The sequence below is a fragment of the Branchiostoma lanceolatum genome, chromosome 2 (genome assembly GCF_035083965.1).
Source record: "Branchiostoma lanceolatum isolate klBraLanc5 chromosome 2, klBraLanc5.hap2, whole genome shotgun sequence".
Taxonomy (NCBI): Eukaryota; Metazoa; Chordata; class Leptocardii; order Amphioxiformes; family Branchiostomatidae; genus Branchiostoma; species Branchiostoma lanceolatum.
In genome coordinates, this window is record NC_089723.1 from 21756991 (window position 1) to 21771089 (window position 14099).

A 14099-nucleotide genomic window follows, 5' to 3' on the forward strand; every position below is an offset into this window, starting at 1 on the left:
TTGGCAATGACGTTTCAACGGCGTGATCCTTAACTTCCTCTCCGTGGAATTTGTCATGATTAAATATTCTGCATCCTAAGAAATTATCTTTGTGAAGTGTGTAATGGAAAGGAATGATTACTGCTTGTATTATTCTTGTAATTTTGCGTTTGCATGCACTCTACCACGTGTGAATCATGCCGTCCCCGAATGTTGACCTATGACCCATATTGGCGGGAGCCACCATATCCTATGCGATTTTTGGAAAGGTAAATGGTAAATGTTTTTGTCCTATTTTTCCGTACACAATGTTGCGTAACCATCACGTAATCGAAGAGGTTGTTTATCGCAATCCACGATCGAGTTTATAGATCCTTACTACTTTACGACGTTTCAAAATGTTCGCCTGCTTTGCTTCAACACTGTTCAAACTGATAATGCAAATTCCATGTCTATGACTCTATACATGATGTAGCATCAAACCTCCATCTATATATAAACATGAATTGTTATCCTCTATTTAGAAATAATCTTTACGGCACATTGTACTCTCTTCATTGTTTTGGACTCTTATGTGTATCTACATGTCTGCAGCAACTTTTACAAGACAGAAACACATATATTTGTGGGTTGCTTACCCCCTTTCAAGTGGGACAATATGAATAATAACATTGTGCCTGGCAGCAAGGAGATTTAATCCAGGGACATTGTACTTAATTTAATTTGAAGACGCCTCCTTAAGTAGACACAATGCCTTTTCAATGTGCTTATTATTCATATATTGCAATTGAATAGAATTTCCTTGTTATTATGATATTAGTTACTCAAATATTTTAGATGAAATAACATTGCTGCCAGATCCATTGACATTTAATCCCCCCAATACCAGCCAATATATACGCTCAACATTTCTGCTGACCGCTGATAACAAAGTACAGTCATAACCCCTTAGAAATTAAGGCCCGTTGGATGCCGATTATTATAGTTGAAATTGGCAAAATACCTATGTGGAATGATTACCATCTAATTATATCAAGTATGATCTGACTATAGCTATCTATATACAATGTACCAAAAATCATGAAGATCAGTCAACCACTTCTTGCGTTATTCTCTTTCAAAATCTGAACAAAACCTGCTCCTGAAGTTCAAAAAAAGCCGCTAGGCGGCCCAAATCTACACCACTTACTCTTCGGCCCCAAGATCTATCTACCACTTAAACATCTTGACCATGGCATGTCTAACACGAGATAGCCAAAACATCAGTTCCACTGCAGTGAAATTTTAAGTTGCTAGGGGGCCCAAAATCTAACCATTTCTTGGTCTCACCAAGGCCAACTCACATACCAAATATCAAGACAATCCAACCAGACCTTCATGGCAAGGTAATAATTGGCCAGGAGTCAGTAGGTGGTAATATCATCAAGCAGATGAAGCCCTATGGTGGCCAAACTCCCCTGGCAAATTATTCTCCCTATAGCCAGCCTAGTGTTTTATCGCCTTAAAATTAAATTCTTGCTCTATACTGTGGATTTTTGATTTGACAGTTTCTGTCTTTTTCTGGGCTTGAAGATACCTGGAGGATTTTGTGACAAACATTAGGTAAGTTTATGCTCTATGCTTACCTTCTTCCTCTTCACCAAAAATCCTTGCAAATATTTATAAGCAAATTTAGCATGCTATCAAAATTAATAATCATACTAGCTGTAACAAAAACACTTTGTATACACGTCATGTGCATGAATTGATTCAAATTCCTTTTCTTCTATAAAAAATCCTTCCATGCTGTCAACATTGATAATCATATTCAGTTGAAACAAAAACACATTGTATACACATGTATATGAATTGATTTGAATCCAAAATATGTATTTGTCTGCTACATGATGTGTGTATTTCTCACCTTTAGGACCGCAAAGTAATAGCTTCAGTACCCACACAATGGCTTCATCATGGAAAAGAAAATATGAAGAGATAGATGATAATGATGATGATGGTGACGATGATGTGGAGGTGGAGGATGCAGAGGAGGACTGGGGGGCATCCATGGATGACAACACACAAGGGCAACATCTACATGTACCAGACAAAAAGCAGAGAAGACTTTCACAATCTCAGCATAGTTTAGGTACTGTCTTGTTAAAGTACATATAGTTTCATACAGCCAACAATGTGTGTTGATTCAGAACAGGCCTGAATGGTCCAGTATTTTAGCTTTCTCTCATGTTATAGATTTCATGGTCCAACATGTCAATCAAGCTTAAGGAAGGGACTATAGTTACCAAATAGTATCAGATTGTCCTTTGGAAGCATGTTAAAGTCCCATGCATGTTTGAGGAACATCCTCAAGCATATTGAAGAGCTAGCCAACCACGATTGTCAATAAGTGTCCACCTCATTATGCTCTGGTCTTTGGGACATTGTGCTGCCTGGCATATGCCTCTCTCCTGTTCTTCTGGCTACTACTATACTTCCCCAGCAACCTCATGTACAGAGCTGATACAATCTACAATATTAATGTTGCTATTTCATACCTTATCCTGTAGGTGAGGAGGACACCTCCCGTGTGATTGTCCATATTGATGTTGACTGCTTCTATGCACAAGTAGAGATGATCAGAGACCCATCCCTTCGGGACAAACCACTGGGTAATTTTATGGAACATATTTCTTCAATATCCATCTGTTAATAAGCTCTTACAGTAGTTGTACTTTTGTGTAGTAACTTAATATTATTTTGTTAACTTAATTTTTAACTTAAATCGATTGTCACGAGTCTCGGGATAAACACATTAAATTTCAATTCAAAAGAAACAAATAACTTCACGCAAGTTAATTAATTTTTGTAAACTATTGCGAGATCTTGTTTCAGACAGAACTAAAATTTCGATATTAAGATCGTTGACATCGTCTTCACGACAAGTTATTATCAATACTCACTGTTTCAGAAAAGGGTTTTAGACTGGAGACAGAATAGCAAGGTTCTTTTATTCACAACCAAGCATTTTACAAGTCCTTAGAGCACTGGCTCTTGTAAAATGCTTGGTTTTGAATAAAAGAAACTTGCTATTCAGTCATTCTCCAACCTGATGAAATTATTCACGGATAGACTAGAGACAGTTGAACATTCACGAAGTCATCATTTTACTTTTTAGTTTAAATTTAATGCAAGCGAGGTTTTGTCCATAATGTTGCTCATGTACCCTGATATGTTTTTAAAATACAAAATATGAATACCTTTCCCAGGTATCCAACAGAAGTACATAGTGGTGACGTGTAACTACGTTGCTAGGAAACATGGTGTAACAAAGCTGATGGGTATAAAACAGGCGAAGGAGCTGTGTCCAGAACTGGTGCTGGTGAAGGGAGAAGATCTCACACACTACAGGGAGATGTCCTACAAAATTACAGGTCAGAATAGCAGGTCTAGTAGTACATACACAGCTGATCTTCTTATGATGGAAGGTTGTTAACCTACATGCATAAGAGGCTGTTTTGGTATACATTAAATTCAAGGCCACAGTATGTAAATTTCATGGATGACATTAGCTCATTGATTTTTGTTTGATTTTGAAAACAAAAACCATTTGCCTCTAGAGATGGTCAACTTGACACGAAAATACCATAATGGGAAAATATTTTCTGTTGTAGCCTTGATTGTACTCGTAGAAGTGACACATTTTTGCATCCTGTGTTTTTGTCCTCCCTCTCGCATCAAATTTGGAATCTGCAGAGATGTCATCCATAACATTTACTTGCTGTGGCCTAGTACAGTTGTGGTATTGTATGTTACACCCCCTTCACACCATGCAATGTCCCCTGCTATTCATAGTCAACAGGTATACAATGCAGTTGTCTGGACTGTAACATTGTATATGACATTGTACAAATCTACTTGATAAAATGGAAACCTATAGAGGTAGTGGAATCATTGTGCCTTTATGTGGTTATCTAGTGTGCAATATTTGCAATGTGAAATCAAACAATCTATTCTGTATTTTTTGCAGAAGCTTTACAGAAGTTCTCCCCACTTGTTGAAAGACTTGGGTTTGATGAGAACTTTATAGATGTTACAGAAACTGTCAATGCAAGAGTGATGTCTTCCTCATCTCCCCAACTTAAAGGCAACACCTTTCCTGAAATAGAGGCGGAAGGTAAAATCATCTTTTTACATACCCTTCAAGCGAATGACTAATTATTTGGTTAGTTTATAAACATTTCAAGATAACATTGTTTCTGAGCTTGAAGGTATTCTCAGATGTACAAGCATCCATTCTGTGTAGATCTGAGGCTTCTCTACTTCAGATTTGTAAAGGAAACATTTGAACCAACTGAAGGTAAATTGAGTCTTACAAATGAATTTCTCATCTCACTTAACACAGTAACTGGGTATCAAGAATAGCAGCTTCCTTACAGTTATCATCATCGGGCCCTAAAGCCCCTGTTACACATTTTCAAAAAATGGAAAGGGTTGGCTGCATGGTGGTTGGCTTGTTGTTGGGAGTCAGTAGTGGTCAGGGTGTGATTGGGAGTCGAATTTGTATCTAAAACTGGTCAGACCTACAGCTAACCTTGGTTGGCTGTTGGTCGAGAGCCATGTCGGCTATGTGTAAACAAGGCTTAGCTAAAGGTGTCAGCCGTAGGGACAACAAATTTTCTAGCATTCAACATAATGGCTTTGATTAATTTACTATTTCTTCCTTTTCAACCACAGATGACTTACTGAAAGATGAAAGACACACACGGCTTGCGTGTGGTTCACAGATCGCAGCGGAGATGCGTCAGACCCTCCACTCCGAGCTGGGCATCACGTGCTGTGCCGGGATCGCACACAACAAACTGCTGGCCAAGCTGGTGGCAGGACGGCACAAGCCCAACCAGCAGACCACCCTGCTACCAGAGGGGGTGCAGCCACTGATGGGAACACTCAAAACTGTCAGGAATATACCAGGTACAAAAATGCGATCTCCTGAGAAACAGTAGACTGCATTTTGTAAATTTCAAAGGTATCCTTTTTTCTGTGTCATCTTTTTAATCATAATTTACATGTTACCTTTTCAGTTTTTATTTTTAAAGAGGGAAAAAGAAATCTGTTTACAGCTGTAGCCTTGCATACCAATGCCTTGAATGTTCCTTTTGTTAGAATTATCTTACAACCATAGATTTTTAATTCTCATTCAACAGATACAGACATCTTAATTACTGATATCTGTGCTCTTCTTCACACCGTGATCTGTTCCTTGTCAGGTATAGGCTCCCGCACCTTTAAGAGACTACAGACGTTGGGCATCAGCACAGTTCAGGACCTCCAGGATGCTCCTGCTGGTGTCCTACAGACAGAGTTTGGTCCCCAGACTGCCCAGGTCATGCAGCAGCTGTGCTGTGGGGTGGACCCCTCCCCTGTCACTCCTACTGGTCCTCCACAGGTAAATAGTTTTCGTTTAGCCTCAAAGCTGGACTCCCTGAATCCTATGAACTCTCACTACTTGTTCCCCTTAGTGCTGCGTACATGTACCTGTTCACTGGACCGGAAATGAACTTGTAAAAACATTAAGGTTCAGTCAAAAAGAATCAGTCTCTTTTGATCAGCAAATTCCGGGAATGTCTCATTTTTTGTAAGTTTTCCGAAAGAATTCTTCCCGGTGTGATACTGGTCACTTGGAGACATTGGGAAATCTTAGCTTACCATAGTGTAGGCTGTTCATTTCCGGTGACGTTGAAGTTGTTTGTCTAATGATCTGAGATTTGATTCTTTACAGACAATCAGTGATGAAGATTCCTTCAAGAAGTGTGGATCCCTACAGAATGCCAAGGAACGGATGATAGGGCTTCTCCAAAGCCTCATTAAAAGGTACATGAATTATCTAGAGCCTGTACACTGTATGTAGGTTATTGCAGGTAATATTGGGGTTGGGTAGGTATTCATTATATCTACGTGTACCTACGCCTAACCTGTATTGGTCCATGATAAAACTAACCCGTGCATGTATTCCTTAATTTTTACTTTGTGTATGATTTGATATGATTTTATCATAAGGAGAAAATGGAGAGTATAGCATATTGTACAGTACGGAAACAACAGTGTTTTTAAGTTTACGGTGAAGTGTTCATGCAAAAAATGCGAAGACACGAATACAAAACCAAGTTGTCACAAAAATTTTGAGAAATACAGTTTTGACTTGTATTTCAGGCTAAAAGGAGATGGAAGAATTCCACATGTTCTCAGAGTAACTGTGAGAAAGTTGTCAGCAACCAACAAGTGGACAAACAGAGAAAGCAGGCAGAGTGCCATACCTTCACATCTGTTTGGCACTGGAGGTGAGTTCTTTAGAGAGAGAGAAAGAGAGAGGACATGAATGAATGGGAGATTGAGAGAGGGAAGAATAGATGGAGGGAAAGAAGTGATGGAGCAAGCCATTTTTGATTGTTTGAGTAAGTGATTGGTTGATTAAGTTAGTCAGTTATTAAGTCCTAGCATGTCGAATTTCATTTTTAACTCTTAGTATTTTTTTTTTTTTTTTTTCAACCTTTATTTAACCTTGACAGTATGCACAACATACACTCTTCGGCCGAGGCCGTTTTTCAAGAGTTCAAGGGAGGAGGTCAGGGGTCTTTTCAACGTACCATCGGAAAATGGAACATTAATTGTTATACAAAGATAACGTTACAAACAAGTATTTCATAATCACATTCAGCAAATAAATATAAGTCGACGGTATAACATCATTTCCCTACTCGGTAATCATAGTCAGTTCGTAGTTACTCGACGCAACATATTCTTGAATGTTGCAACTGAAGGCGCCGTTCTAAAATTTGGTGTCAGACTATTCCATAGAGTACTACCTGAGTAGGAGATAGACCTTCTATATACTTCTCTACGGACCATTGGTACATACAGTAGGTTAGACTCGCTTTGTCGTGTTGTTCTAGTTGCCCTATCTCTACAGTACGTGAACATGTGTCTCATGTAGGCTGGTACCAGGTTATTAAGAGCCTTATATGTCAGCAAAGCCTTCTGGTGCCTGTGTATAGATCTGATGTCCTTCCAGCCCAGTCGTGTCAGTACTTCAGACGATGGTGTTCTGTACGGAGCTCTCAGTAGCAGCTTCCCGGCCCTGTTCTGCATTCGTTGAAGTTTTTGTAAGTCTTGCTCAAGTATGCTCAAGATGAACCATTGCCTTACATTGCTCAGGGTAATTCAGAATGCCAAATGTAAAAAAAAGATGTTGCTATTGGTGAAATTGAATTACAATACTTTTTGTACATTACAGGGGATGACAACAAAGATAAAGAAACCATCTCCAAACTGCTGGACCTGTGTGTCATGTTGTTCTGTAAAATGGTGGATGTGAGTCACCCCTTCCACCTCACCCTCATCAACATCTGCTTTGCCAAGCTCGAGACGAGATCCAAGCAATCAACATCCATCATGAGTTTCTTCCAGAACGAGCCCTCCTCAACACAGACGCTTCAGAAGAGTCCTACTCTTAAGAAAGCTTCTGAGCAGTCACAGACACCTCAGGGAAAATCTTCAAGATCCTCCATAGAATCTTTCTTTAGCAGACCCCAGCAGTGGTCTTCGTCATTCTCAGAGGCCAGAAACAAATCCTGTGTGACCAGTATGGCTGACCATACACCATATACAACAACAAGTCAAGAAAATACAGAAGCTACATCATTCAAGTCTTTCTTTATGGCAAAAAATAAAGATGGCCAAAATAACTCGGTTGGAACTGATTTTGCTACGGAGAGCTGTCACAATGATCATGTCAAGTGTTCAAATTTGAACGACAGCAGTTTGATTAGAACTTTCACAACTTCTCAGTATCCTGGACATTCACATGGTGTTTCTTGTGCTCAAGAGACAGAGCACAACTCACTCAGCAGAGTCAGAACTTTACCTTCTGGTATTGACCCAGAGGTTTTCAAGGAACTCCCACCAGAAATACAGAAAGAAATCTATGCAAGTTATCAGGGATCAGGAGATGTTGACAGAAATCCTTCAACCAGTCAATCTATAGATCATAGAATTCTGAACACAGAGACCCCACGTTCTAGTGAAAACCTGTCACAGATAGAATGCCAAGGATCTGAAGAAGTTGAAGAAATGGTGTCTAAGGTGGTGAACACCGAATCTGCTGAAGACAGTGTTCTTCCATCAGGCATAGATCCTGCTGTGTTCAGTGAGCTTCCAAGGGAGATGAGAGTGGAACTACTCAACTCCTGGCAGAGAAACAATACTTCAACAGACAGTACTCAAAAGGAAAGAAGACCTCAGGCTAAGAAGACTGGAAAGTCTACAAGTATTGCCCAATATTTCAAGAAAACAGACAGCTAGTCTTTGTGTAACAGTTTTAGTAAGTTGTTTGAGTTAAGTTTAGGTGAGACTTGTACATTCCTTTGAGTTAAGTATGAACGGAGTGAGAAGATATTCTATACTTGTCTCAATGTCTACTGTAAATGAAAGTGATTGCTTGATTATTGTAACCAGCTTGCTGAGAGGGTATTTCAGTGTTTTGTACCTTTGCTCAAAAGTATATTTCAAGTACAAATTTACATGGAGGTTCCCAAAAGTTTAACCTCTATGGTACAGAAGAATTTTGCTACATACTTGCTATATAGATTGTACTCACAAAGTATAGTTCATGTGAAAACTAGTATCACTGTTCTCAAAGATGAACCCCAATTAAATTCATGTATTATTTTTGGTGGCAAAGGGTATTGTTTCTGTTTGTGTGTGTGTGTTTAAACCAGTTTGGAAGTTAGACTTACTTGTAGCCTGGAGTCCATCATGGTTAGCTAAATCACTTTTCAACGTTGCTACCTTGTTGGTAGTGTAGCGACCTCCAGAATTTGACCAAAGCTAACACTACACAAGGCTGGACTCCAGGCTAGTATCGACTAGCCCTGATGGCCAAGTAACTTACCAAAATTCTAGGGCCCTTCCAGAAAGGCTGACTGATAATGAAAGAAAAATACTGTATGAAGTATGAGTTCAAAGAGAAGTACAATTATAACGATGTAGAGTCAGGGAGAGGTCCCAGTATGAAACACTACTTTAAGCAAAACAAGGGTTATTACACTGGTTGCACAGAGGCTTACACACCAATACATACCAAAGGTCTAACCTCTCAAAACCACTCTATTTGAGTATGCTTCCTTTCTAATTAGATTTCTGCTCCTTATGATGAAAACGTTAGGGCACATTGGGAATGACCTGACAATATAAATGACAAAGTCTCCCCTGTTTTATCATCATGTTCCTTCCTTAGACATGTGATGAGTTGGGAGGACGTGTGAGTAAACTTGACCATGGCAGATGCAGGAGGGGGTGATGCTGAGGAAGAGGAGGAGGAGGAGGGGATGGATCCTGACTTACTGAAGAAGATACAGGACAGATACATGCCTGTCAAACCTGACAAGCTGTATGTACAGTTGGATACATTTTGTGACTTAAGTATGGTTGTACAGATAGAAACTTTATGACGAGATAAACTATTCTATAAATAAAAGGTCACCATAATTTTTGACTGACTCTGCATGTGTAACGTTAACAATACTTTTTACCTCGTAAAAGAGCAAGTATTAGAATTGGTTGTGTCTGTGTTTTTGCAGCTAGATTGTATAACTCAAGATCCCTTTGATGCATTTGTATGTACTTTGGCATGTCATATGCTTGTATGCATGAGATGATGCAATTGATTTTGGAGACCGTAAAAGTATTTTTATACATCATTCTTGCTCTTAAATGTTGATACAATGTGCTCCAAGTTACACAGTCTTTCTTGCCGTTGAGTAAGTTATCTTTCCTTCTGTAGATATTCCTTCAGAACCATCAGCATTGGAGACATTGCAGTGGACCTGTACTGTCTTCATCATGTACAGTCATGTAAGTATTCACTGATGCATATTGTATCTATGTTGTATCAATGAAGTAGAATGTAACTTTGAAGAAAGATTTTTGCTGTTTAAGAGATAAACACCACACAATTATAACTGAACCGTTTCAGGGGAAAATGTGGAACTAGGAGAAGCTGTGTGGCCATCTGCAAAAGTGAGTATCTACTAGTTTTTAGATAACATCAATGAGAAATGCATCCCATAGATTTTAGAATACAAACAGTTAAAGAGGGACATAGCTAAGAAAAAGAATATACCAATACGAAAAATGCTTGTAAAAAATCTGGCTGTGCAAGAGTTAAAGAAAGGTGAGGTCTGATTTGAAATACTGAGTCAGATGGATACCTGACTTCTATCTTGTGATAATAGCTGTTGAAGTTTCCCTTCAAATGGATGTGAACTGATGTAAGTTTTAGATCTGATCATTTACACAAGTCTCCACTTTGTTCCAGATCCTATCCAGGTACCTGTTAGACAACCCAGACATGATAAGAGATGTTCATGTGTTAGAGCTGGGGTGTGGTCCTGGACTGACCGGACTGGTGACCGCTAAACTGACCAGCCATCCCAGCAGCGTGGTCCTCACAGATAACTGTCCACTGGTGCTGGAGGAACTGGTACCCAGGAGTATAGAGAACAACTTTCCAAACACAGAAGGTAAAGCCTTTCCTATCAAATACTGTAGGAGTTTCCTCTCTAGATACATGTAGCTTCAAAGAACACTTCTGCCGTCAAATGTGCAAACACTAGGTGTGACAGGTCGTTCCGTGTATTATATAAAGTACAACTTTCCTAACACCGAAGGCAAAGCCTTTCCTATCAAATATTGTTACAGTATAAGCATCCTCTCTAGATAGCTTGAAAGTTTACTATGATGTGGCAGGTGGAAATTAGCTTGATTATCTGATATCAGGAATCAAAAACTAGAAGTATGATTTCATTGTCAGATTCAGTGTTCAATAACATCAGAAGGGTATATATTTTGTAAAGACGTCTTTGTTCATTGAATGATACTTGAGATGGTTGCTTGTACTGTGCTTGTATCAGAAACTGCTGTATTTTAGTGTTATTGGTGACATCAGCACTTAAAATAATGTTGAAATACAGAAAACCTCAAGTGTGTATCCTTGTCTCCCCCTTAGACCGTCCTAAATGTGCGTACCTCCACTGGGGATCAGACTTGCCTGCGTTTCAGCAGAAGTACGGAAGTTTTGACGTGATCCTGGGAGCTGATGTCATCTACTGGACAGAATATGTGGAACCTCTCATTCAAACTGTGTCCAAACTTTTGTCATCTAAGGTAGGTGTACTGTCATTTAGTATACGTGTACTTTAGGTGGAGTCTGTTGCCTAGTGGACAGGATACCAGCCTATTGGCTACGTTTCCTGACTTGGCATGGGTTGCGGAGGTCATGGGTTTCATTCCTGGATTCAACTTTCCGCGCTCCACCCAGGTGTCGGTAACTGACTTCTGGTGGTTGAAATACGATGGAAAAGTGGGATGGGTTTAGTCTCCTTTGCAGATCTTGTTGTTGCAGCCGATGTATATGGGAAGCGCTGATTTGCGATTTTCAACATGTGCGACTGGTTTTCAATAGCTGGGGGAGCATGATCCCTTCTCAGGTGCTGGATTGGGCTTTTCTGCCATTTTAGAACCTGCCACATGTTGAACATCGCAAATCAGCACTCCCAAAAAATTCAAAACCGGCCGCACCCAGAAGGTCTGTAAAGAAGGCTGGTGAATCTGGCATGTTACGCCGAAGGTTATACTGGCTAATAGTATATAGATACAGATAGACTTGGAAAGAAATTGTGCAAAATTTGTTCCAAAATGTGCTTGCTATCCATTCCCTTTATATTTATTAGAACAAACTTTATTATTGACCTGTATGAAAATGAGGTAATCATTACTTCAAAACCATTCTTAAGTTATAATGATTCTATCTTGTATATTTTATATCTTTTTTGTTTCAGCCATCATCTTGTTTCATCACTATATACGAGGAGAGATATTTGAAGGCACCAGACACGACCGTTCCAGAAATGTTGAACATTGCGCACAAGTATGATCTGACTTGTACAAACATTTCACTGGATAACAATCCAGAATATCAGGAGGCTAGGAAGCAAGAGAGGTGTGACTTTAAACTGTATAATTTTATGCGAAAGTCATGAATATGTATATTTTTAAATCATATTTGATAGAAACTGTTAACTATAGTACATGTACTAAACATTTTTAAACAGAAAATAAGGAAAACAAATTCTAGAAGATGCGAAGAATTTTTTTGAGACATATGTTGAAGTGAATTCATTGTAAATACATACAGTAAAGTAAGCAGTTAACAGCTGTGAAATATCATCTCATTTAAGCCCCGGTTACCATGATCGGGAGTGGTTAGGGAGCTAGGTTGCCTGTGGTCGGCTGGTGTTTGGTGCGGTTGGCTGGTGTTCGGCTGCGCTAGCTGAATGTTTTGAAATTTTCAAAACATCCGGCTGTAGATGGAAGGTCTGGAATGGGTTGGCTGGTGGTTGGGAGTAAGTCAGTAGTGGTCAGGGTGTGTTAAATATGAATCTTAATCTAAAATTGGTCAGATTGCTCCCGACCTACCGCCAACCTTGGTTGGCTGGTGGTCAGGAGCCATCTTCAGCTATGTGTGACAAGTGCTTAAGGTGCAATGTAATCAAAGACATAATCAATGGATTGATTATATTCAGACTTTTATGGTTGATTCTGCAGCAACCTTCCATTGTATTTCGTACATGCATCATTGGATTAGACAAGTGTGGACTGGCTATTAGGGCATTTAAGAACATATTGTGGTTTTAGGAAATCCGTATATATATAGCTTTACAAGTAGGATTGAAGATTAACTAGACTTGTTCCGAGTATCCATGCACAGCGACAGGAATTGAGGGCAATAATGTCAAAGATGAAGGTCCCTAACTTGTAAACAGTTCTCATTTTGACCATTGTCAGGATTTGCATAGCAATGTCCAGGCGTCTTTTGTTTATCTCTCATCTTTTACGCATTACCCACAAGTCATGTCGCTACACATGCGTACTCGGAAGTGTGAACAACCTTATAGTTAAACATGACTCGAATGTCAGACATATTAGCCCGCCGTTACTGATGATTATGAGATTGATTGTGATGGAGCCAGCTCAAATAATCTGCTGGCGGGCTAAGAATTTGTATTTCATTTACATGATAAACATAATATCGATACTAATGTTGACTTGGTGAACTTTATATGGCTTATGGCAACAACGGCAGAAAAGACACAAGAACGGGAAGCCATAAAATGACACTGAGATAGAAAGAATCGTCCGATAGTAAGTCTGATCAAAGTGGCAGAGAGAACCTCGTCGTTTTATTCCAGCATAGTCAGATATACGGACGTTCTTAAGCCCCGATTTCACTGGACCGGCGACACCTTGGCGACCTGGCTGTGACTAGCGATTTGACAGAGCGCTCATCAGAAAAAAACTAATCTTTTTTACTCTTTGTGTGTTTTGTTACCTGTACGTTTTGCATGGTATTCCCATTATAAAGTCGAGGGTACCACAGATCCAACTTAGGACGCAGCGAGGCCGCCAATGTGCCGCGGGTCCTGTGAGATACTGGGGCTTAAGACGTTCTCATTGCGAATGGAAGACGAAGTTCAAAATGCTGTTATCACGTTGGGCTTTGATCGCGCAAGTAATTAAACCAATTGCAAGCGTCCTTCGATCGCATTCTCACCCGTAGCAGCAATTCGTTCCCACACTTGGAGACCAACCGTTACGGGCGTAACAATTTAAACCCTTCCCGAACCGCTAATAATACATAATCTATAACATCGGCACGTCGTGGCACGGCACAGGAATCCGGCTCATGACGTCAATCGCAGCTTCTTGGGAAGGTCCGCTCATACTTGCCGGCGACTTGAGACAGACACAAGAATGCAGAAGTACGCGTTCTTTCATTCTCCAAGTAGCCCGTAGCTGTCTTACTCCAGAAACATATGTTACTTATAATGTTCTGTGGGCCTGAAGATGTTAGAACATATCCCAAACTTAGCGAGTTTGCTTTACTTTGACTTGGACTTGAGTAGGTTTCTGCCCCAAACGTTACTGGTATGTCCTACAGCGACGTTTCTATCTTCTATAGGATATTAGGTCCCGACAGTTCTAGGGTCTTCTATTTTGTGCAAGTTCTTGCCCTTTTTGAACGTGAT

At 39.8% G+C, this 14099-nt stretch overlaps 2 protein-coding genes across 5 annotated transcripts; both read left to right on the forward strand.

Moving 5' to 3' along the window:
• Positions 1-43: 43 nt before the first annotated feature.
• Positions 44-8694, forward strand: LOC136427915 (DNA polymerase iota-like). 4 transcript variants are annotated; one of them, XM_066417144.1, is made up of 11 exons: positions 44-248; positions 1527-1581; positions 1889-2107; positions 2526-2627; positions 3225-3389; positions 3986-4132; positions 4693-4929; positions 5226-5404; positions 5738-5829; positions 6169-6296; positions 7250-8694. In XM_066417144.1, exons 3-11 carry the CDS (start codon positions 1921-1923, stop codon positions 8314-8316), a joined length of 2304 nt encoding a protein of 767 aa, XP_066273241.1. In that variant the 5' UTR covers positions 44-248; positions 1527-1581; positions 1889-1920; the 3' UTR covers positions 8317-8694. The 4 variants fall into 4 exon arrangements, with proteins under 4 accessions (XP_066273241.1, XP_066273242.1, XP_066273239.1 ...); XM_066417145.1 differs by lacking the exon at positions 1527-1581 and having other exon boundaries at positions 44-255; XM_066417142.1 differs by lacking the exon at positions 1527-1581.
• Positions 8695-9290: 596 nt separating this feature from the next.
• On the forward strand, positions 9291-11389 carry LOC136426908 (protein N-lysine methyltransferase METTL21A-like). Its single transcript, XM_066415628.1, has 5 exons — positions 9291-9403; positions 9797-9857; positions 10331-10535; positions 11021-11178; positions 11333-11389. Exons 1-5 carry the CDS (start codon positions 9291-9293, stop codon positions 11387-11389), a joined length of 594 nt encoding a protein of 197 aa, XP_066271725.1.
• Positions 11390-14099: the final 2710 nt, after the last annotated feature.